We start from the raw sequence: 26,170 nt of genomic DNA on the forward strand, positions 1-26,170 counted from the left end.
GACAGAAGAAGAAAAAAATAAAGGAGATATATAAATGTTCTTCAAGATTTATGGAGGTGGGGGGGCTAGATAATAAGCCCCTGTGAGAATCTTATAACTATTTTCTTCCAATAAAAATGCACATACACAAACTACTTTAAAAACAATGCTACGGAACTTGGAAGTTACATGAAGCTGCTCTATTTAGAATTCCAGAGTTAGAGAATAAAAGAGACAGATTCATTTAAGAAGAAGGAAAAGATAATGGAACTATGCAGGTTACTATCATTAGTCCTAACACGGTAGTAGAAATAGTGCTAGACTAAGATATTTCACTAAATTAGGAAGTCTAATAGATTACTGTGGAGGACAAGCTTGCTGTGTTAGAACATCTAGTTACCATTCTTGATTATTTGCTATGCTTAACAAAATGTTTGATTAAAAAATGTATTGCTGGGGGCGCCCAAGATGGCCAAATAGGAACAGCTCCAGCCTCCAGCTCCCAGCGTGAGCAACACAGAAGACGGGTGATTTCTGCATTTTCAACTGAGGTACCAGGTTCATCTCACTGGGGCGTGTCAGACAGTCAGTGCTGGTCAGCGGGTGCAGCCCAACCAGTGGGAGCTGAAGCAGGGCGAGGCATCGCTTCACCTGGGAAGTGTAAGGGGGAAGGGAATTCCTTTTCCTAGCCAAGGGAAACTGAGACGCACAACACCTGGAAAATCGGGTAACTCCCACCCTAATACTGTGCTTTACCAAGGGTCTTAGCAATAGCAAACGGCACACCAGGAGATTATATCCCACACCTGGCCTGGAGGGTCCCACACCCACGGAGCCTCCCTCATTGCTAGCACATCAGTCTGAGATCTAACTGCAAGGCTGCAGCGAGGCTGGGGGAGGGGCGCCCGCCATTGCTGAGGCTTAAGTAGATAAACAAAGCTGCTGGGAAGCTCGAATTGGGTAGAGCCCACCACAGCTCAAGGAGGCCTGCCTGCCACTGTAGACTACACCTCTGGGGACAGGGCGTACCTAAACAAAAAGCAGCAGAAACCTCTGCAGATGTAAAAGTCCCTGTCTGACAGCTTTGAAGAGAGCAGTGGTTCTCCCAGCACGGAGTTTTGAGATCTGAGAATGGACAGACTGCCTGCTCAAATGGGTCCCTGACCCCTGAGTAGCCTAACTGGGGGACATCCCCCACTAGGTGCAGACCGACACCTCACACCTCACACGGCTGGGTACATCTCTGAGACGAAGCTTCCAGAGTAAGAATCAGACAGACAGCAACACTCAGTGTTCAGCAATATTCTATCTTCTGCAGCCTCCGCTGCTGATACACAGGCAAACAGGGTCTGGAGTGGACCTCAAGCAAACTCCAACAGACCTGCAGCTGAGGGTCCTGACTGTTAGAAGGAAAACTAACAAACAAAAAGGACACCCACACCATCATCAAAGACCAAAGGCAGATAAAACCACAAAGATGGGGAAAAAGCACTGCAGAAAAGCTGGAAATTCAAAAAATCAGAGCACATCTCCCCCTTCAAAGGAACACAGCTCATCACCAGCAACGAAACAAAGCTGGATGGAGAATGACTTTGACAAGTTGAGAGAAGAAGGCTTCAGTCGATCAAACTTCTCAGAGCTAAAGGAGGAACTACGTAACCAGCACAAAGAAACTAAAAACCTTGAAAAAAGAATGGATGAATTGATAACTAGAATAATCAATGCAGAGAAGACCATAAAAGAACTGATAGAGATGAAAACCATGACATGAGAACTACGTGAAAAATGCACTAGCTTCAGTAACTGACTCGATCAACTGGAAGAAAGAGTATCAATGACTGAAGATCAAATGAATGAAATGAAGCGAGAAGAGAAATGTAGAGAAAAAAAGAGTAAAAAGAAATGAACAAAGCCTCCAAGAAATATGGGATTATGTGAAAAGACCAAACCTATGTCTGATTGGTGTGCCTGAAAATGACAGGGAAAGTGGAACCAAGTTGGAAAACACTCTCCAGGATATCATCCAGGAGAACTTCCCCAACCTAGTAAGGCAGGCCAACATTCAAATTCAGGAAATACAGAGACCACCACAAAGATACTCCCAGAGAAGAGCAACTCCAAGACACATAATTGTCAGAATCACCAAAGTTGAAATGAAGGAAAAAATGTTAAGGGCAGCCAGAGAGAAAGGTCGGGTTACATACAAAGGGAAGCCCATCAGACCAAAAGATCTCGTGGCAGAAACTCTCCAAGCCAGAAGAGAGTGGGGGCCAATATTCAACATTCTTAAAGAAAAGAATTTTCAACCCAGAATTTCATATCCAGGCAAACTAAGTTTCATAAGTGAAGGAGAAATAAAATCCTTTACAGACAAGCAAATGCTTAAAGATTTTGTCACCACCAGGCCTGCCTTACAAGAGATCCTGAAGGAAGCACTAAACATGGAAAGGAACAACCGGTACCAGTCATTGCAAAAACATGTCAAAATGTAAAGTCCATCGACGCTTGAAGAAACTGCATCAACTAGAGAGCAACATAACCAGCTAATATCATAATGACAGGATCAAGTTCACACATAACAATATTAACCTTAAATGTAAATGGACTAAATGGTCCAATTAAAAGACACAGACTGGCAAATTGGATAAAGAGTCAAGACCCATCAGTTTGCTATATTCAGGAGACCCATCTCACATGCAGAGACACACATAGGCTCAAAATAAAGGGATGGAGGAAGATCTACCAAGCAAATGGACAACAAAAAAAAGCAGGGGTTGCAATCCTAGTCTCTGATAAAACAGACTTTAAACCATCAAAGATCAAAAGAGACAAAGAAGGGTATTACATAATGGTAAAGGGATCAATTCATCAAGAAGAGCTAACTATCCTCAATATATATGCACCCAATACAGGAGCACTCAGATTCATAAAGCAAGTCCTTTGAGACTTACAAAGAGACTTAGATTCCCATACAATAATAATGGGAGACTTTAAGACCCCACTGTCAACATTAGACAGATCAACGAAACAGAAAGTTAACAAGGATATCCAGGAATTGAACTCAACTCTGCACCAAGTGGACCTAATAGACTTCTACAGAACTCTCCACCCCAAATCAACAGAATATACATTCTTCTCAGCACCACATCACACTTATTCCAAAATTGACCACATAATTGGAAGTAAAGCACTCCTCAGCAAATGTAAAAGAAGAGAAATTATAACAAACTGTCTCTCAGACCACAGTGCAATCAAACTAGAACTCAGGACTAAGAAACTCAATCAAAACCGGTCAACTACATGGAAACTGAAGTGAAAATCCTCAATAAAATACTGGCAAACAGAATCCAGCAGCACATCAAAAAGCTTATCCACCATGATCAAGTGGGCTTCATCTCTGGGGTGCAAGGCTGGTTCAACATTCACAAATCAATAAACGTAATCCAGCATATAAACAGAACAAAAGACAAAAACCACATGATTATCTCAATAGATGGAGAAAAGGCCTTTGACAAAATTCAACAGCCCTTCATGCTAAAAACGCTCAATAAATTTGGTATTGATGGAACTTATCTCAAAATAGTAAGAGCTATGTATGACAAACCCACAGCCAATATCATACTGAATGGGCAAAAACTGGAAGCATTCCCTTTGAAAACTGGCACAAGACAGGGATGCCCTCTCTCACCACTCCTATTCCACATAGTGTTGGAAGTTCTGGCTAGGACAATCAGGCAAGAGAAAGAAAGAAAGGGTATTCAGTTAGGAAAAGAAGAAGTCAGATTGTCCCTGTTTGCAGATGACATGATTGTATATTTAAGAAAACCCCATCGTCTCAGCCCAAAATCTCCTTAAGCTGATAAGCAACTTCAGCAAAGTCTCAGGATATAAAATCAATGTGCAAAAATCACAAGCATTCTTATACACCAGTAATAGACAGAGAGCCGAATCATGAATGAACTCCCATTCACAATAGCTTCAAAGAGAACAAAATACCTAGGAATCCAACTTACAAGGGATGTAAAGGACCTCTTCAAGGAGAACTACAAACCACTGTTCAGTGAAATCAAAGAGGACACAAACAAATGGAAGAACATACCATGCTCATGGATAGGAAGAATCAATATTGTGAAAATGGCCATACTGCCCAAGGTAATTTATAGATTCAATGCCATCCCCATTAAGCTACCAATGACTTTCTTCACAGAATTGGAAAAAACTGCTTTAAAGTTCATATGGAACCAAAAAAGACCCCACATTGCCAAGACAATCCTAAGCCAAAAGAACAAAGCTGGAGGCATCACGCTACCTGACTTCAAACTATACTACAAGGCTACAGTAACCAAAACAGCATGGTACTGGTACCAAAACAGAGCTATAGACCAATGGAACAGAACAGAGCCCTCAGAAATAATACCACACATCTACAGCCATCTGATCTTTGACAAACCTGAGAGAAACAAGAAATGGGGAAAGGATTCCCTATTTAATAAATGGTGCTGGGAAAAGTGGCTAGCCCTAAGTAGAAAGCTGAAACTGGATCCTTTCCTTACTCCTTATACAAAAATTAATTCAAGATGGATTAGACACTTAAATGTTAGACCTAACACCATGAAAACCCTAGAAGAAAACCTAGGTAATACCATTCAGGACATAGGCATGGGCAAGGACTTCATGTCTAAAACACCAAAAGCAATGGCAACAAAAGCCAAAATTGACAAATGGGATCTCATTAAACTAAAGAGCTTCTGCACAGCAAAAGAAACTACCATCAGAGTGAACAGGCAACCTACAGAATAGGAGAAAACTTTTGCAATCTACTCATCTGACAAAGGGTTAATATCCAGAACCTATAAAGAACTCAATCAAATTTACAAGAAAAAAACAACCCCATCAAAAAGTGGGCAAAGGATATGAACACACTTCTCAAAAGAAGACATTCATACAGCCAACAGACACATGAAAAAATGCTCATCATCACTCACCATCAGAGAAATGCAAATCAAAACCACGAGATACCATCTCACACCAGTTAGAATGGCAATCATTAAAAAATCAGGAAACAACAGGTGCTGGAGAGGATGTGGAGAAATAGGAACACTTTTACACTGTTGGTGGGACTGTGAACTAGTTCATCCATTGTGGAAAACAGTGTGGTGATTCCTCAAGGATCTAGAACTAGAAATACCATTTGACCCAGCCATCCCATTACTGGGGATATACCCAAAGGATTATAAATCATGCTGCTATAAAGACACATGCACACGCATGTTTATTGTGGCACTATTCACAATAGCAAAGACTTGGAATCAACCCAAATGTCCATCAGTGACAGACTGGATTAAGAAAGTGTGGCACATATACACCATGGAATACTATGCAGCCATAAAAAAGGATGAGTTCGTGTCCTTTGTAGGGACATGGATGCAGCTGGAAACCATCATTCTCAGCAAACTATCGCAAGAACAGAAAACCAAATACCGCACGTTCTCACTCATAGGTGGGAACTGAACAATGAGATCACTTGGACACAGGAAGGGGAACATCATACACCAGGTCCTATTGTGGGGAGTGAGGAGGGATAGCATTAGGAGATATACCTAATGTAAATGACGAGTTAATGGGTGCAGCACACCAACATGGCACATGTATACATATGTAACCTGCACGTTGTGCACATGTACCCTAGAACTTAAAGTATAATAATAATAAAAAATGTTCCCCAAAAAAGAAAAAATGTACTGTTAAGCTTGACAGTCTCCAGACTATTAGAAAGAATAACTGAATTTAGCAAGACAGCTAAGTTTCTAAGATTAATGTTCAAAAATTCCAATTAAGTTTCTACATTTTAGCAACACATAGAAAACATAACTCTTAAATGATTCTATTTATAATAAAAGCAAAAAAAAAAAAAAAGGCATGGGAAACACAGAAGCATTTTGGGGAGGGGGGCACTACCTATCACTTCCACGGCTCAAAATAGTACTAGATGTGCACTAAGACAACAGAGAAATAAAGACTTAAAACGGGACATATATTATTTTCAGATTATATGATCATATAGAATACCTAAAATAATAAAAAGGTAAATTATTAGAACAAAAAACTTTGGCAAGTGGCCAGTCACAAGACTATACAAAAATCAATGGTATTCTTACATGCCAGTAAAAATTAATCAGATAATGTAACAGAAGATACCATTTAAATAGAAATCACAACCATAAAACCTCTAGGATTAATTAGCTTTACCAAAAAAAAAAAAAAAATGCTCCAGACATGGACGATGTAAAATTCTATTAAAAGTGTTGTAATCCCAGCACTTTGGGAGCTGAGGGGGGCGATCACTTGAGGCCAGGAATTTGAGACCAGCCTGCCTGACCAACATGGTGAAACCCTGTCTCCACTAAAAATACAAGAACACTAGCCGGGTGTGGTGGTGCACACCTGTAATCTCAGCTACTTGGGAGGCTGATGCACAAGAATCGCTTGAACCCAGGAGGTGGAGGTTGAAGTGAGCTGAGACTGTGCCACTGCACTCCAGCCTAGACAGCAGAGTGAGACTATCTTCCCCCACCCCCCCAAAAGAGTATTAAAACACCTGACTAAATGAATATATAAACCATGTTCAATGTCTTAAAACTATAAACTGAAGATAATTCCAAGCTAAAATCTTGTAGGATTTGGGAAGTAACTTGACAGATTAAAAAAGGTATATAAGAATAAAAGCTCGGCTGGGCGTGGTGGCTCACGCCTGTAATCCCAGCACTTTAGGAAGCCAAAGTGGGCAGATCGCCTGAGGTCCAGAGTTCGAGACCAGCCTGGCCAACGTGGTGATAACCCTGTCTCTACTAAAAATGCAAAAATTAGCTGGGCGTGGTGGTGGACGCCTGTAATCCCAGTTACTTGGGAGGCTGAGGTAGGAGAATTGCTTGAACCCAGGAGACGGAGGTTGCAGTGAGCCAAGACTACACCACTGCACTCTAGCTTGGGTGACAAAGTGAGACTCCATCTCAAAAAAATAAAAAAGAATAAAAGCTCATATACAGCAAAAAGAAAAAAAAATTTAGAAAAAGCAAAAAGATGTCAAGAATAAATTGGACATTCACACTATCAGATAAAATGTCTGTAATAAAACTACAGTAATTAAAATAGACTGCTACTAGTACAGAAGCAAATAGCTCAATAGTATATAATAATCCAGATATGTGAAAACTTGATACCATGAAAAATCAGTCCAAAAAAGTTAGATTATTTCATAATTTGTACATAGTGTTGGAAAAACTGTCTTATCAAATAGAGAAAAAAATTAGAGCTTTACCTCATACTACACCACAAAATAAGCTCCAGACTGAATTAAAAATCTAAATGTGAAGATAAAACTATGAAAATAATAGAAGGAAATACAAAATAAATTTATAATATCAGGTTGAAAAATGATTTTTTTTAATTTTTAATTTTTGTGGGTACACAGTAGGTGTGTATATTTCTGGGGTATACGATGGAAAAGGATTTTTAAAATCGGATTGTAAAAGTACAAGTCATAAAGAAAAAGGTAATAGTTCTAACAACATTAAACTGAAAAATTTCTGTTCCACAAAGGACACTATGGCTAAACAAAAGCCAGTGAAAAGATATCTACTATGCTTTAAAACAGAATGAAGATAATCACAAAAACCCAATTTTTAAACATGGCCAGACTAGGAACAGAAAGTATACAGAGGGAAACTTAACTGGCTAAGTATATGAATATATGAAATTGCATTTATAATTAGAGAAATGCAAATTAAATTAACATGAGCATATGATTTGTACTCAACTGACTGTCAAACATTACACACTGGCTAAGAAGTGCTGGCAAGTATATGGGGGAAAACAAGAATCCTCTTGCACTGCAAATGGGAATATAAACCTTGAGCAGCCATTTAGAAAAACAAATAGGCAGAATGAATCCTATGGTTCCAACAATCCCACAACTGGTACACAGCCCAGAAAAACTTTATATTAAAGAAATCTTTACATTAAAATATACGTGACATTAGGTTCATAGCAACAGTTAATTTTTTTCCCATGGAAGCAAAGAGTTGGAGGAAGCCTAGATGTTCATCAATGAAAAATAAATAGATGTGGAAAAAATATATATTGGAATATGACAGCACGAATATGCTGAACAAAGAGATGATTTATGTCCCTGGTAGGACAGTGTGAGACAGGATTTATGTCCCAAACAGGACAGCATGAGATTTCATCATGCTACTCAGAATGGTGTGCAATTTAAAACTTATGAATAGTTTTTTTCTGGAATTTTCCCTTTAATATTTTCAGATTGCAGTAGACCATGGGTAACAAAAACCACAGAAAGCAAAATCACAGATAAGGGGGTACGATTGTATACAAAAACAAAGTAAGATTACACAGATGACAGAAACTAAATAAAAGGAGAACAAATTTCCATCTAAAGCTCTGATCTCACTTTTCTTACTTCAGTTGAACAGGTCCACCTAAAGGGTCCAACTGCCCCTCAATCTGAATATACACAAAGTACTTTCATTCCATCCCCCACGCATCTGCCCTGTATTTCCTCCTTCTATTAAGTTTTCCCTAAAAGTTCAAGTCTCTCGGTCTCAAGAAACAAGTACAGTATGACTCTTCCTTTTCTCTTGACTCTCACACATTCAACTAGTTGTCAAATCCTATTTTATCTCTGAAATCTCTAATCGCTCTCCAGCCTCTTCTATTCCCAGTATGTCCTTTCCTAACTGGTCTTTCTGTTCCCATCTGTCTATTCTTCACAATCTGTCTTATACTAGAATGAGGTTTTATCCTGAAACAAAATTTGAGTCATATCATATTTTTGTCTAACATCTTTCAATGGTCCAAATTCACTCATGTGAAATTCAAGATCCATTACAACTATATTTAATCTCTTTCTTCACCATGTCACATTGTTCCTTTTTATGCACCATATTGAATGTATTTCTTTCTTGGTCTAAGCACGTGTGGTATTCCACTACAGGCATCACTGTACACTCAAACACCAGACCAACTTTCAATGCCCAGCTCAAGAGCTTCTGCCTCCACATACTTTCCAACTTATGGGCAAAAAATACTCTCATATAAACAAATGACAAAATAAGCCATAAGGTAACAAGAACAGAGAGAACCAAAGACTTTAAATGTGAAAAAAGTACAGGTAGTAAAAGAAGTTGATTTTGTTTGGTTACACTTCTCCATGCTTGAGGATGCTCATATGCCAGAAAGAAACACACTTTTGGCCGGGCGCGGTGGCTCAAGCCTGTAATCCCAGCACTTTGGGAGGCCGAGACGGGCGGATCACGAGGTCAGGAGATCGAGACCATCCTGGCTAACACCGTGAAACCCCGTCTCTACTAAAAAATACAAAAAACTAGCCGGGCGAGGTGGCGGGCACCTGTAGTCCCAGCTACTCGGGAGGCTGAGGCAGGAGAATGGCGTAAACCCGGGAGGCGGAGCTTGCAGTGAGCTGAGATCCGGCCACTGCACTCCAGCCTGGGTGACAGAGCAAGACTCCGTCTCAAAAAAACAAACAAAAAACAAAAAACAAAAAAAAACAAAAAACAAGAAACACACTTTTTTAAAATATAAAATTTAAAATCTGTGAAAGAAAATATCTAATGAATGGTTATTCTAAGAATTTGTTCAACATCTTATAACTCTAAAAAGAATGTTTTAGTGATAAATGTGCAGCATTTATCTTGAAGCACTTGATAAAAACCAAAGAATTCTAACTATTTAATGTAATGGTGAATTATTTAAGAAAGAGGGAGCATAAAACTGCTTAATTCTAAAATACTTTAGGATTCAAAGGCCGTAAATACGATAAATGTTTAATTTCCACATCAAATTCCCTAGAACTGAATGGCAGATAAGTCAGGATCACATTCCTATAAGCACAGTTTGGGTTTACTTACCTTCTGGTTTCCTATCCTGTCACTTTCTTGCCCACTCATATCAATCCACAGTTTTATGAAATAGATTAAACCAGTGATAATTCATTCACCCGTTTTAATACAACTGGTTACAAACTGAATACTGCTATAAATGCCGTCATATCTTCAAACAACCAGTTTTCCAACCAACATAACATTTAAAAGAATATTAAACGCAGATGATGTTAGGGATACAAATGTCAATAACACTGAATCCTAGCATCCTATTCATCAGGCACTGGGAATGTATCATCATTGATCTAATCCAAAGCTGCTCAAATATCCAACATTAGTAATATTATCATAAAAATGGGTGGATGTTAACAAATACAACAAAAATAGTAAATATCCTAAATATTTATTCCTTTAATCTAGACTAACATATAGTCATATGAGTTACATATGTACTATACTACATACCAGTATATTTAAAACAAAATAGCTTACTATAAAAACAAGGCTTGGCTGGTGCAGTGGCTCACCCCTGTAATTCTAGCACTTTGGGAGGCCGAGGCAGGTGGATCACCTGAGGTCAGGAGTCTTGAGACCAGCCTGGCCAACATGGCGAAACCCTGTCTCTACTACAAATACAAAAATTAGCTGGGCATGGTGATGTGTACCTGTAATCCCAGCTACTAGGGGGGCTGAGGGAGGAGGATCACATGAACTTGGGAGGCGGAGGTTGCAGTAAACCAAGATTGTGCCACTGCACTCCAGCCTGGGTAACAGAGAGAGACTTCATCTAAAACAAAACAAACAAAAAAAGCTCCCTCCTACATATCCCAAATTACCTACCTGGCAGCTAGGTAAATCTTCCCCAAAAAGATGGTGCTGAAGAAGGCTGGTGATTCTGAGAAAAGGTAAGCAGAAGTCCTGTAAGTACTTTTCCATTGATTCAGGAGACCAAGCAATAGGGTTAACCTAAAGTTTAAAAAGAAAATTTTAACAAGTCAGTCTATAATAAATAGAGTTTTCAAAAATTACATTCATAATGGCAAGAAAATGTAAATTTTTTACTAAATAACCACTACATCTGATTTTAGCAAAAGCATACCATTGCACACTCCTGAGTTCCTTCTTCATGGTATAACTTTCCTTTAGATAGTTCACTTATCACAAAGCTCAGTAACACTTCATAAGACTTTTCTGCATCACATGTACTCTGAAAAAATTAAAATATTAAGTTACACTGGTCACTGAAAATTATAAGAAATTTACATTGGAAGTAATTTTTAGTGAGTAGAGTAAAACTGTGATTATATTATTTTTCAAGCATATGAGCTTCAATTCTTCAAAATTTGGGTAAAACTGTATACACCTCTGGATTCACAATGAGAGTGGGTAGGTGGTCAAAGCTATTCCAATACTTCTTTAAAAGACAGCGTATAAATTACATAATTATATGTAAATAAACATGTAAGTCATGTTTTTTGACCCACCCCTGGGAATTCTTTCCTGGGATATAATCCAAAAGAAAAAATAATAGCTGTATGTACAAGACATCTACTACAGCACTATTACAGCAAGAAACTAGAAATGACCAACAAGAGTGAGGGAGTTACCTAAAAAATGGAATACTAACTTAAAAAACATTTTCTAAGCAGTGGATGTGGCAAATTTAAGCTGTACAAAAAATACTTACAATGTGAAAAGAGTCAAATTAAAAAAATATATAATCATTATAGTGGTATAATATATGCATATAATATATGCATACAATAGAAAAAATAAAGACCATAACTTTTTTCTTTTACAATTTTCCTCAAATGTCTTTGAGGATTTATTAAAATAATACACCATAAAAATAAAATACGACAATATATTTATTACAGAATATGCAGATAGTGACATTAACAGTCTACAAGTTGATCTTAGTGATTACTTCCATTTTTATAAGAAAGAAAAAATAATGGCTTTTTATGAATTCAAATTTATTTCAATAAAATCTTTATACTTAAAGAAATGCACCTCTTTTTATATTCACTGAAATAGAAAGTGTAACATGCAAATTACCATAATATGTAAATTGGAATAAAGTCAGAACTGCTATGATGTCCTTTATTCTACTTATTAACTATACTTTTAAAATCCTAAAATATAGGATGGGATAAACACCACAGAATCTAAGTTTAACCTTAACTTTTAAGGCACTGATAGTTTGGATCAGAGAATTTATTATTGGATGATATCTGGTCTTTCTGTAGTTCCTCATTGTTTCCTTCATGTTACTGTGCTCTTTCCAACTAGACTGTAAATTCCAAAATATCAGGAACTATGCTTTTTATTTTCCATGTATCCCTCTGCATAACAAAAATCTGAGCAAGAAATACCTGCTAATTAACTGATGAAATTTATTTTGGTAATACTGAAGTTTTGGAATATTGGACCTTGGAACTTGCTTGGGTGTGCCTCTTCTGGTAATCAGTTCTTTGCATTATCTTTAAATTACTCTGTGCTTTTCGCCATATTCACTCAGTCATGTAGTATTACGTCCTGATTCTAAACTATAACAATGACTCTGACTCTGCAATGATTCTCCTTGTATCATGTGACTTGCCCCATCCATATCTAATTAACAGGATGATTACTTGTTAAATATAATGACCTATAGATTACATATCCAAGAATCAATATCCCACTAAATATCAAAACAGCAATGTATCATGTTTTTAAAATTGATTTAAGTAAACTATCTCTTAGAGTTCACCTAAACTCAAAACACTACTGTAGATTTGTAGAAAACTCAAAATACTACCATAGATTTGTTATTTATTAATGTGGCATAGTTAAGTTTCTCTAAAAGTACAATTCAGCCTAAAAGCTTCCTAAATTCAATATGCCTTTTTGAGTAAAATATTCAAAGAGTACAACAGAATAGTATTTCTGTTCAGATCAGCTAAGTAAGTCACTGAGTGATAACTGACTTTTAAGTCATTATTAACAAATACATTTTGAGCGCTTGTTTTACACACAGCAAGTTTTATATCGTATCAGAAAGTTAAATATAATGTAATGTTCACCGCTTTGTATTGAGAATTCTTCACAATACAAAGTATTAAGAAAACATATTTTACATAGGCAATCTCTGAATAAAAGAAAACGTATGCTCATGAAGCTTAAGAAAGATAATTTCTGAGAACATGGATGAAAGACCTAAAATAGAGATAAGAAGAATCCTAAGGGGGAGGTGGCAAAAGTATGTGGGTTAAATTTTAAAAAGGATCAAGGGTCAAGAGATGCAAGAGAGTCTGTGTTGGATAGAATACTTTGTCTAAATTATAGTACTTCTTAAAGTTTTTGATTTCAATATATTTTGGATGCTATGGTACCACACCCCAGCAAACAAAACAACAAAACCTATCTAAGGATCCCAGACTAAGAAATTCTAGTGGGCTGGGCATGGTGGCTCATGCCTGTAATCCCAGCACTTTGGGAGGCCAAGGTGGGAGGACTGCTCGAGGCCTGGAGTTCAAGACCAGCCTGGCCAACACAGCAAGACTTCCTCTCCACAAAAAATGGGAAAGTTAGCCATGCGTGGTGGTGTGCGCCTGTCGTCCTAGCTACTTCAGAGGCTGAGGTGGGAGGATCAATTGAGTCCAGGAGTTTGAGGTTGCAGTGAGCTGTGATCATGCCACTGCACTTCAACCAGGGCGATAGAGTGAGACCCTGTCAAAAAAAAAAAAAAAAAAGAAAGAAAGAAAAGAAAGATAAGAAAGGAAAAGGAAAAGGAAGGAAGGAAAGAAAAAGAAAAAAGAAAAGAAATTCTAGTATAAATACTCTTAGCAGAAATTCCATTGACAAAAAAAAGTACGATTTACACTAACTGTAATGATGACTTTTTCAGAACTAAATCTCATTATCAAATTAACACCCCTTCAAAAAATATATAGTACCTATATTTTTACTACCATAGGCCAGATTAGATCCGGCAAAAATACGTTTTCATTACAATTATTATGCCAAACATATGCACTTAAAGAGATGAAGTGAATCAGTGAAATTCAATGAATAAAGGGAGGAAAAGGGTGAGAGAAGACATAAAGAAGGAAGTGAAAAAAATAAGAGGAATCAATGATGCAGAAATCCAAGTAGTTACAGAGGTCACAATGGTATATTTTATCACTCACAAATATGGTTGTCTCCCAGTTTCCATGATGGATGGGTTCCAGGAACCCCCCATTGGAAACCAAAAGCCACAGATCCTCAAATTCCCAACATAAAATAGTGTATTACAGTATAGTTGTTGGTATTACAGGCATTTACAATCTGCTATGTATCTAAATGTTTATGTCTATTATACAAAAAGCTAATAACATGTAGTAAACCAACCTATAGACTATCATAATTTTTAATTTTCTTTCACTAAAGGAAATTATATATTTATAAAGCTATAAACTAATATACTAATATATATTTATATGGCTATAAGCCAATATGCTTCTAATTAATGTTCTGATAAGAATCTGTCTCATATAAAGTATTGTATTAAGTGGTTTTTAAAAATAAATAAATTATTAGGTTCAGGAAAAAACTGTACTGAACAGTTACCTAAATTACATCAATTGTAAATAGAGGTAGACCCAAATTATATCAGTAAATTTCTTAAATGTGTAATTTTTATGATTAGACAGCTTATTAAGGAAACATATTTAAATAATGACACAGCACAGACACCTAATATAGCTGATTTGAATACTATCTGAGCACTAACAATCCAAATATCAGATTACATTGCAGTCAGAAAAATTAAAAAAATATTTAGGAAAATAGGCCAGGCAAGGTGGCTTACGCCTGTAATCCCGGCGCTTCGGGAGGCCAAGGCAGGTAGATCACCTTGAGTCCAGGAATTCAAGACCAGCCTGGGCAACATGGTGAAACCCCAGCTCTACTAAAAATACAAAAAATTAGCCGTGTGTGTTGGCACAAGCCTGTAGTCCCAACTACTCATCGGGGCTGAGGTGGGAGGATCCCTTGGGCCCAGGAGGTTGAGGCTGCAGTGAGCCCTGATCATACCATTGCACTATAGCCTGGGTGACAGTGAGACCCTGTCTCAAAAAAAAAAAAAAATTAGAAAAAACTAAAGATAATTACAAAAAGAAAAACTGTCTAAGAATTAACCAGCAAGAAGGGAAAAAAATATTTCAAGAAAGACAGAAATTCATTTTGAGGATTTAGAATAACAAAATTGAAACAGAAGTGCCCTTATAAATCATATGGTCCAAACCTTTCATTTACCTTTGAGAAAGCTGAGGCTTAGAAAGTTATGTTTTGACTAAAAAAGTAACATCTCTATTCAGTGGCAGGAGATTGGCCTTGTACTTGGGTTTGATGGCCAACTGATACATAATACATAATTATCCTTAACCCATAATTAAGACATAGTGAACTCTGTGATGACATATTAAATGTACACATAATTGTGATTTGAGAGTAAATTGATAACAGTGAAGACTATATTGAATACATTTCCTGTATTTGTAATTGGTTCTCTCTCCTTTGATACAAGTAGATATGATTTTAACAAAAAAAGTTTTAATGACATTTAAAAACCCCTTAAGACTGTGAGCCAATCAAAAGGTTCAATTTACACTATACCTATTATTTTTTTCCTACCAATTTCTACAAATAAACACTGAAGCAATTTTCTTCTTTTACCTATCTCTAAGCTGAACCACTCAGTCAGTTCTTCGGTTCTATAGCTCTATAGTATCTCATTCGTTCTCAAGCTACTGAAAGTATTTACATTTAGTGTAATTTTTCTAAATGGTTTACATAATTTAGCTTAAACTGAGTTCCTCTGAGTTTGCTGAGAACTTGTATATATTCTAACATGAAAAAAGGTAATATTTCAAGAAGCATTATTAAGAAAAGGCTAGGACTGGCCGGGCGCAGAGGCTCACGCCTATAATCCCAGCACTTTGGGAGGCCGAGGTGGGCGGATCATGAGGTCAGGAGTTCAAGATCAGCCTGACCAACACGGTGAAACCCTGTCTCTACTAAAAATACAAAAATTAGCCGGGCATGGTGGCAGGCGCCTGTAGTCCCGGCGACTCAGAAGGCTGAGGCAGGAGAATTGCTTGAACCCGGGAAGCAGAGGTTGCAGTGAGCCGAGATTGCACCACTGCACTCCAGCCTAGGTGACAGAGGAAAAAAAAAAAAAAAAGAAAAGGCTAGGATTTTACATTTAGAAGTGGTGCATCAAAAGCTATCTTTGGATTGTGATTGGGGATAGGGACAAGAAGAAAAAGTGGCAAATAAAATAGGTAAGTCTGCAGATCTTTTACCATGTGCTCACTGTGTTAGCACAATTTTTACAACTTCTCTAAGTTTAAGGCTTGCAGAAAAGGCAAAACAAACTGCTGAAATATAAAGGGATAAAAGGATGAGGTTTAGACACAGACACAGAAGGCCTCATTGTTCAGTGAAAACATTTTCAACGTTTTTGAGCCTGTAGGTGCTCAATTTACAATTAAAATACCAGTAATTCATTTTGTAACACCTACTCTTATTCACTCAATATCCCCAGCTTAAATGACTTCACCTACCTGCTAAATGACAAATTTAGAAAGAGACTAACCTTTTTGAGAGCTCCCGCGTGTTTCCAGGCTGACCTATCTTCTTCGCTGCATTTAACTGAGAGTTCTGCAAGAGCCTGTGTGTACAGTAGGGTAAAAAGTACCTTCACAATGCAAGTAAAGTGATCTGCAAGAGAAAAAAATCATTATTTCTTTGGAATCTAGATATTTTGTACTTAAGATAGTTTTACAAATATATGCCTTTCCTTGCATATGTAATTGGTTTTTGTTTTCAACACTTCATTGTTTGTTTGTTTGTTTTTGAGACAAGGTCTGTCTGTCACCTAGGCAGTGTGGTGCCTGGAGTGCAGTGGTGTGATCAGAGTTTACTGAAGCCTCAACCTCCCAAGCTCAAGCGATCCTCTCATCTCGGCCTGTAATCTGCCCCACCCAACAGTAGCTGGCACTACAGGCATGTGCCATTATGCCAAATTTTTTATTTTTTGTAGAGATGGGGCCTCCCTATGTTGCCCAGGCTAGTCTCAAATTCCATGGGCTCAAGCAATCCTCCCACTGCAGCCTCCCAAAGTACTGGGATTAGACACGAGAGTCTGAAATTATAATGTACTATTATATTTGCTGCCCAACAGATCTGAAATTATGAAAGCAAAATTCCTCTATTCATCCAAAGAACATATAAATGAGAAGCACTCAGCATAGTGGAAAGGGTGCTCTCTTTCAGAAGACCAGAGTGCTATCGTCATTCATCCTTGGAATAGCTGTGGAACCTTGGCAAATGCCCTTCCTGGGCTTCAGATGCTCAAAAACAATGTTTGGGAGTCTCAGTGTTTAAAACCAACACATCATCTACCCCTATATGATATATATCTTAACAAGGACGGTATTATATGGAATATGATATAAATCTTGTAAAAAAAAAAAAGAAATCTTGATGTTTAGGTTACTAATTTGGCTTCAGAATTTAATGAAAATTATAGAAATAAGCCTGGGCAACATAGACCCCCATCTCTACAAAAATTTTTAAAATAGCTGGGTGTGGCCAGGTGCAGTGGCTCACGCCTGTACTCCCAGCACTTTGGGAGGCCAAGGTAGGTGGATCACAAGGTCAGGAGTTTGAGACCAGCCTGGCCAATATGGTGAAACCCTGTCTCTACTAAAAAATACAAAAAAAAAAAAAAAAAAAAGCCAGGCGTGGTGGCAGGTGCCTGTAATCCCAGCTACTTGAGAGGCTGAGGCAGGAGAATCGCTTGAACCCAGGAGGCGGAGGTTGCAGTGAGCCGAGATTGCGCCATTGCACTCCAACCTGGGCAATAGTATGAGACTCTGTCTCAAAAAAAAAAAAAAAAAAAAAAAAAAAAGCTGGGTGTGGTGACAAGCACCTGTCATCCTAGCTACTCAGGAGGCGGAGGCAGAAGGATCACTTGAGCTCAGAAGGTGAAGGCTATAGTAATCCAAGATCACTCCACTTAACTCCAGCCTGGGCGATGGAGTGACAGCCTGTCTCAAATAAAGATAAAAATAAAAACAAAAAACAATATGAAATAGTGGTAACAATATGTAAAGTACCTGGTAGCTTCTGGCACATATTAGGTACTTAATAAATGGAAGCTTTAATATTGATAATTAACATTTATATTTACCTAATAACTTAGCAATTTTCTTCAAGTGTCTCATTCAATCCTCAAAACAGTCTCAACTGGATAACTGAGCTTCAGAAAGATGTGCTTGTTATATCAAAGCTAATAAGCACCCAGGTCTGAACTTGAATCCATATAGATCACTTTTCTTCAGGTTCAGTGTTCCTTCTATTTTACTCCTCCCCTAGTAAATGGATACTACCATTTAATCAGTTGCTGGAGTCAAATATTTGCAGATATTCTTGACAATTTCCCCATTAAAATAATCACCAAGTCCTGTCAATTCTACTTTTTAAATATTTCTCAAGTCAGTTTCAACACCCTGGACTAGACTTCCAACCTTTCTTGCCTAGACCTACAATCCCAGCTAAAGTGGCTGTGTTGGGGGTCCCCAAGACCACTGCCAAGTTTGATGATTCACTAGGAGGACTTATAAGACTGCATACAGAGTCATACTCATAGCTGTTATGACTTATGACTGCAAAAGGATAAAAGTTAAAATCAGCAAAGGGAAAAGGCATATTGGGTGAAGTCCAGAGGAAACTTCCAGAGTCTTCTCCCAGTAGAACCACACAGGATGTGCTAAACTTCCCCAGCAACAACAAGCTGTGATGGCATGTAGGAAATGGATACCAGGGGATCTCATTAGCGACTCAGTGCCCAAGGTTTTTACTGGGGTTATGCAGGTAATCTCTTCCTGGTACATAACAAAATTCCAGACTCTCAAGAGGAAAGCAGGTGTGTTCAGCATAAACCATATTCTTTGTACAAACAGTTTAGGCACAGTGTGACACTTTTATCAATTCTGGGAATGGTGGGGCCCCTCCTGAAATCAAGTTCCCAGATGCTAGTCAAGGCCTAACGTTGCAAACAGGCCTTTCAAAGGACAGCAGTCAGGCCTTCTATGTTAATTTGTTTCAGTACAGTAGTTTATCTTTATCACCTCTCAGGCCCCTGCAATCTACTTTCCTTATTCTAGCCAGAATGAACTTTTATTTTTCCTCCAGCTTTACTGAGGTATAATGGACAAAAATTATATTATTGAAGGTAGACAATGTAGTTTTGATATAAGTATACATTGTGAAATGATGGCCAGAATCAAAGTTAACTAACATATTCATCATCCCATATAGTTACATGTGTCTGTGTGTATGTGTGTGTGCTTAGAATACTTAAGATCTCTTTGCTTAGTACATTTTAAGTATACAGGAGAATATTACAGCTCTCATCATCATGTTGAATATTAGATCTCCAGAACTTACTCATCTTATAACTGAAAGTGCACACCCTTTGACCAACATCTGCCCATTTTCCCCACCTCCCTGTCCCATGTGAACCACCCTCCTACTCTATTTTGACTTGTTTAGATTCCACATATAAGTGAGATCATGCAGTATTTCTCTCTTTGTGGCTTATTTCATTTAGCATAATGTCCTATGGGTTCATCCATGCTGTCACAAACGGCAAGATTTCCTTCTTTTTTTAAGGCTAAATAATGTCCCAGTGTACTTATATGCTACATTATCTTTATTCATCCACTGACAGACACTTAGGTGGTTTCCATATCTCGGCTATTGTGATTAAAGCCACAGTGAACATGGGAGTGGAGTGCAGATGTCTCTTTGAGATACTGATTTTACTTCCTTAGGATGTATACCCAGAAGTGGGACTACTGGATCATACAGTAGTTCTATTTTAGTTTTTTGAGGAACCTCCATACAGTTTCGGGATGCCCAGAACTAAGGAGGAACAATGAGTCAACAATCAGAATGAGCCATATTAGATAAATATTTAGATGACAGAAATTATAGGAGTTGGTAGACCTTTGGAGGTAGAGGGTGATGGTGGTATCTCATAGATGGTAGCAGCATTGACTAAAATGTAAAACAGAGGATGAGAGCAGGCTTGGATAGGTAGAAAATTAACATTATATATCCTGAGTTTGAGGCATGTCTAAAAATTCAAGTCTGGAACTCACTGGGGAGTTGTAGTCTAAAGCTAGAGATTTGAATCATCAGATAATAGGTATAGTTAAAGCTATGGGAAAGAAGATAAAATCATGAAGGAAGGGGACAGGAAATAAAGAACAATTAATTTAAAAAGAGCCTGAAAATGAGTCAGTAGAAGAACCAGGAAAGGATGGTGCCATCGAAGTCAAGAAAAGTATTCCATCATTAATTAAATATTTTAATAAGTGACAGACATTACAGAATTTGTCTATTAAGCACACAAACAAAAACATCCTAACCAGAAAGTCATTTATATAGTGTAGAAACACCACTCACATACAGCTTCTTCTTAAATTATACATACATATATTTTTTCTTTTACTAAAAAGAAGTGATGTGGCCAGGCGTGGTGGTGGCTCACACCTGTAATCCCAGCACTTTGGGGGCCGAGGTGGGTGAATCACCTGAGGTCAGGAGTTTGAGACCAGCCTGGCTAACATGGTGAAACCTCGTCTCAACTAAAAATACAAAAACTTAGTTGGGCGTGTTGGCGGGTGCCTGTAATCCCAGCTACTTGGAAGGCTGAGGCAGGAAAATCGCTTGAACCCATGAGGTGGAGTTTGCAGTGAGCCAATAATGGTGCCATTGCACTCTAGCCTGGGCAACAAGAGCGAAATTCTGTCTCAATAAATAAATAAATAAATAAATAAATAAATAAATAAATAAAATAGAATAGAAGTAATGTACTAAAAGAAATGATAGCAACTAGTTTTAGCCTTTCATCGTAGAAAAGTACTAATTTCTAGTTTAGTCCATTTGTCTGTCTTGATTATCATCATTTAAAAATATACAGTCAGCTTCTTGTACCTGTGGTTTCCTCTTCCATGGATTCAACCCGTCATGGATCAAAAGTATTTGGGAAAAAAAGATAGATGGTTGTGTCTGTACTGAACATGTACAGAATTTTGGCCTTCTCATTATGCTCTAAAAAATACAGTATAGCAACTATTTAACATTTATATCGTACTAAGTAATCTAGAGATGATTTAAAGTATATGAGAAGATATGTGTAGGTTATATACAAATATTATACCATTTTATGTAAGGGATTTGAGCATCTGTGGATTTTGGTATTGGCAGGGGCTCATGGAACCAATATCCCATGGATACCAATGGATGATTGTTAACTGGCAATTTAAAGTCAAAGCCTAAGTTCTCACATTCACTTGTTCATTTAACAAATATTTATTTATTGAATGCTTGCCATGTGTAATACCAACATCTTTCAGGGACCAAGAAGAAACAAGGAATCTCTCACATGAAGTTTATATTAGGTCAACAGACTGCTAACTACCAACATTAAAACAGAAAACAAAGTCCTTCAAATACAATTATCAATATTTAAAAAGAAGAAAAAAGGACTGGACATCTAATCTAAGTCAATGTGTTTAAAAATTACAGTAACAACAAAAAAACACTATCAACATACTTGAGGATGAACAAAGGAAGATCGATACTTACTTGAAATGCCTTAAAAGCAAACTATCTGTAGTTTCTTTTAAGACAAGGTAGAGTGTATCTAAAATAACAAAATCCCTAGGGGAGGGGCACACAAGTAAACAGGACATGATCTGAAGAAGGTATCAGACATTTTATTCTGTTCCTATCACCATGATAATTTTTTATAAAAATATATACTATTCCACTACTTTAATAAAGTACTTTGCATATACCACATGCAGACATCAAATCTTCTTAGTCTTAACCTTTTATGATTTGGAGTTACTAACTACATGTGCTCTGACCCTCTCCAAAAAGTCTAGTCTACAAGAAAAATCAATTTGTGATGTATTTTTCTGTGTGATAAACTCAAGTCTATTTTCTCTTTAATGAGTGAAGAATCCACACAGTTTAATAAGACTTCATTTGCCTTAGTCAACATAGAACCAAGAGAAGATACCAAGTCCGTCTAACAACTAATAGGGCAGTAAATGCTGGTCCTTTGGGTATACTTCAGGCAATTGAATTTGGGGTCCAGTAAACTGTCAACATTCTCAAAAAACATTATACAGAAGTGATCACAATGTAAGTGTTAAAGATTCAAATGAAAGTAATAGCTTTCTTGAATTTTAAAGTGGAAAATAAGCAATTTGCCATAAAATAAGACTATTGTATTTTTAACACATCCACTGCATCCCCAAAGCATTTACTGAACATATGATGTACCAAGTGGGCATTGGGGATATACATAAGATGGTGCTGCTAGTCTTGGAAGAACTGACAGTCTGGAGAGGGAGACAGTAAAGAAAATCAGGCAAGTCAGACAAGTATCAAAATAGAATCACAGAGAAGTTATTATGGCAATGAGAAGAAGGATATCCAACAGAAAGGCTTCTAGGAAAGGGCAACATAAGGTAAAGGACCATCATGAGTTATTAAGAATGGAGAAATGGCAAACACTTAAAGATGCTCACAATTCTCCTATCTTAAAAACAAAAAAATAACCCCTTTGAAATAGTAATCCCCCCCTTATCCTCAGAAGATACACTCCAAGACCCCAGGGATGTCTGAAACTGCAGATAGTTCTGAACCCTACATCTGCAGTACTATGTAACAAGATGGGTTTGAACCATGCAGGTCTACTCATACAAGGATTTTCTTCCACTTCTGCCACCCCTGAGACAGCAAGACCAACCCTTCCTCTTCCTCAGCCTATTCAACATGAAGATGACAAGGATGAATACTTTTATGATGATCCACTTCCATTTAATGAATAGTAAATATATTTTCTCTTTCTTATGATTTTCTTAATAATGTTTTCTCTAGCCTTATTGTGAGAATAAAGTACATAATATATATAACATACAAATTATGTGTTAATTGACCGTGTTATTGGTAAGGCTTCTGGTCAACAATAGGCTATTAGTAGTTAAGTTTTTGGGAAGTCAAAAAATACGTGCAGTGGATTCAACTGCATGGTGGAGCAGGGTAGGAAGTGAAGAAGTAAAGGGGGACCGCACCCTTAGCCTCTGTGTTGTTCAAGGGTCAGCTGTACAGATGCACCTGTGATAAAGTTTAATTTATAAATTAGACACAATAAGACATTAACAATAATAAAATAGAACAATTATTATAATAAAAATTATGAAAATGTGATCTCTCAAAATTATTTACTGTACTATGGCCATAACTTTTGCTGTTTAAGGTGTGATTGTGAAACTAGCACAATTTTTTTTTCTTCTTCATAATTTCATGGATAGAAGATTCATTCGTACCAAAGACCTTAGTAACCTCAGCATACAATTTTTTTCCTTTCCTTATTAAGTCAGGAATTTTCACCTTTTCACTTAAAGAAATTTAGTTTCTCTTTGGCGTATCCAAATTGCCAGTGTCAACTGAAGAATCACAAGATTTACAAATTTGGAAAGGAGGGCTTTATCTCTCAAAAAGTTTGCATCCTGTAGGCTAGCCATCAGCAAGCTGGGAATCACAGCCTGTAGCATAAGCCAAGAGCAAGTCCTTTGAGGGAGGTCAGGAATTTATGCTTAACAGGGTGGCCTGGTGTTCATATTCAGTAAGCTGTAGGAAGAGTCATGAGTATTTATGAAAGGAGAAACATGCACAATTCAGCTTCATGCCTCTTCATGGGTTGCGTGTTCAAAAAATGGCAACAGCATGATGCCAGGGTAGAGGTTTCGGCCCTCTGACATTAGAAGGTAGAGTAGAAGACACAAAAACCCTCACTGAACTTCCTCCATGAGTTGGCCAAAACTAGTCTAGAGATGCTGGTCAGCTTTGGTGAAGGGATGTATTGTGAAACTGCAAAGAGGGAGAGGGGAGTTCAGTTGCAACCCCAGATGATTAGCTAAATGTGATTAAAGAATGATACGATGATCCTAAAGAATGTTGTTCACACCTCAGTGTGCCCCTCCCTTATCAATCTTTAACCTGAATTATTTTCTAAGGAGTAAGCAGAAACCAGCTCTAGAAAACAAGAAACAAAAGATCATTCTTTAATCACATCTGTTCAGTTAGGGAGCTTAAGATTTTATTTTTATTTCTCACCACCATCACTAGTCTTCTGCTTTGGGGCCATTATTAAGTAAAATAAGAGTTACTTGAACACAAGCACTGTGATACCACGACAGTTGTTCTGATAGCCCAGATGGATACTAAATGACTAATGGGCGGGTAGCATCTACAGTGTGGATATCACTTCCCAGGAAGAAAGGGACAAGACAGCACAAGATTTCAGTGTACTACTCAGAATGGCATGCAACTTAAAATATATAAATTGTTTATTTCTGGAATTTTCCATTTACTCTTTTTGGACCAAAGTTGACCACTGGTAACAAAAACCACAGAAAGTGCAACCACGGGTAAGGGGGGACTGCTGTACATCATGTATGGCTTCTGTTCTCCTCCATTCTCTCTTGGAAGATCTCTCTCTTCACTGTCTCAATTCTCTCACTTACTTCTCATTTCTCATCCCACTGTAATCTGCTGATCCTACAAAATATATTTGTCTATGGCCAGGAGTCTCCAGGATAATATATAAGTAATTAAATTTCAGGGGTCAAAATCCTTTTGAAAATCTGGTAAGAGCTGTGAAACTACTCAGAAAAAAAATGCACATATATGTACAATTTTTTTCGTTACCATTTTAGGAGATTGATGGATTTCTTGAAGCCTATTAATGAACTTTGGAACCACATACTAAAAAGCCTTGGTCTTAGGCCAGCACAGTGGCTCATGCCTGTAATTCCAGCACTTTGGGAGGCCAAAGCAGGTGGATTCCTTGAGCCCAGAGTTCGAGACCAGCCTGGGCAACAGAGTGAGAGCCCACCATCGCTACAAAAAATAAAATTAGCCAAATGTGGTGGTGTGCACCTGTGGTCCCAACTACACAGGGACTCTGAGGCAGGAGGATTGCTTGAGCCCAGGAGGTCAAGGCTGCAGTGAGTTATGACCGTACCACTATACTCCAGCCTGGGCAATAGAACAAGACCCTGTGCCCCCCCAAAATAGAAAAAAAATAAAGCTTTGGTTTGAAGAAGCTATCAAAGACTGTTGGGGTTATATCAATAGGATACAAGCCAACCTGAGGTGTTTAAACAGTTATTATTTTACTACAGAACTGAAGGACGCTAAATATATTAAAATCCAAGAATTCATAATACTGGAAAAAAAGAAATCACCTTTGGAGAACACACACACAAAAAAAGTCATTTTTCTGAAAACTGGTAAAAAAAAATCAAGCATTTAACCTGCCTTTCCTATATCAACTTTACCAATGTATAAACAAATAGGAAAAATAAATAGGAAAAACTTTTATTTTATGAATTCCACTTAACAAATGAAATAATTAAGGAATAAATCTAGAGAATAATCAATAGCTTCTACTGTCACATAAAGAGAAACAACTGGAAATTATATCTCCTGACAAAAGTATTAGACATTATCCATGCAGTATTTTTGCAAAAAGAAATAAGAAACTGATTCCATCTAAATCTATCTGCCAGTTTGTAGGACACACACACAGGGACAGAAGATCATGTTATCAAATGATATTATTGGGGGTACAATTAGCAAAATAGAGACTATGGGAAGTTCTGAAGGAAAAAAGACCCAGATTCTTCAACAAATAAAATGCAAGGAGGTAGGAGAAGGAGGCAACCCACAGATTTAAAAGAAGAACTAAAAAAACCAAATCCAATTTATGGATCTTTTTTGGATCCTAAGTCAAATAAACCAAATATAAAAAAATCATTTACAGGCCTGGCGCAGAGGCTCATGCCTGTAGTCTCAGCAATTTAGGGGGCTGAGGCAGGTGGATCACAAGGTCAGGAGATTGAGACCAGTCTGGCCAACATGGTAAAACCCTGTCTCTACTAAAAATACAAAACTTAGCCAGGTGTGGTGGTGGGTGCCTGTAATCCCAGCTACTCTGGAGGCTGAGGCAGGAGAATTGCTTGAACCCAGGAGGCACAGGTTGCAGTGAGCTAAGATAGTGCCACTGCACTCCAGCCTAGGCGACAAGAGAGAGACTGTCTCAAAAAAAAAAAAAAAAAAAAAAAAAAAAACCATTTACAAGGAGCAACTAT

General features: G+C 37.6%; 1 protein-coding gene across 7 annotated transcripts in view; it reads right to left on the reverse strand.

Annotated features, from left to right (window-relative positions):
• Positions 1–26,170, reverse strand: part of UBR3 (ubiquitin protein ligase E3 component n-recognin 3) — a 282,358-nt gene that overhangs the window by 20,662 nt on the left and 235,526 nt on the right. For all 7 annotated transcript variants that reach the window (XM_030916531.1, XM_030916525.1, XM_030916526.1 and 4 more), the window contains 3 exons: positions 16,522–16,646; positions 10,999–11,106; positions 10,740–10,865 (listed from right to left, as the gene is read on the reverse strand). In XM_030916531.1, the coding sequence (XP_030772391.1) occupies positions 10,740–10,865; positions 10,999–11,106; positions 16,522–16,646 (359 nt within the window). The remainder of the gene's footprint in view (positions 1–10,739; positions 10,866–10,998; positions 11,107–16,521; positions 16,647–26,170) is intronic.

Source organism: Rhinopithecus roxellana, chromosome 14, assembly GCF_007565055.1.
Source record: "Rhinopithecus roxellana isolate Shanxi Qingling chromosome 14, ASM756505v1, whole genome shotgun sequence".
Classification (NCBI taxonomy): Eukaryota; Metazoa; Chordata; class Mammalia; order Primates; family Cercopithecidae; genus Rhinopithecus; species Rhinopithecus roxellana.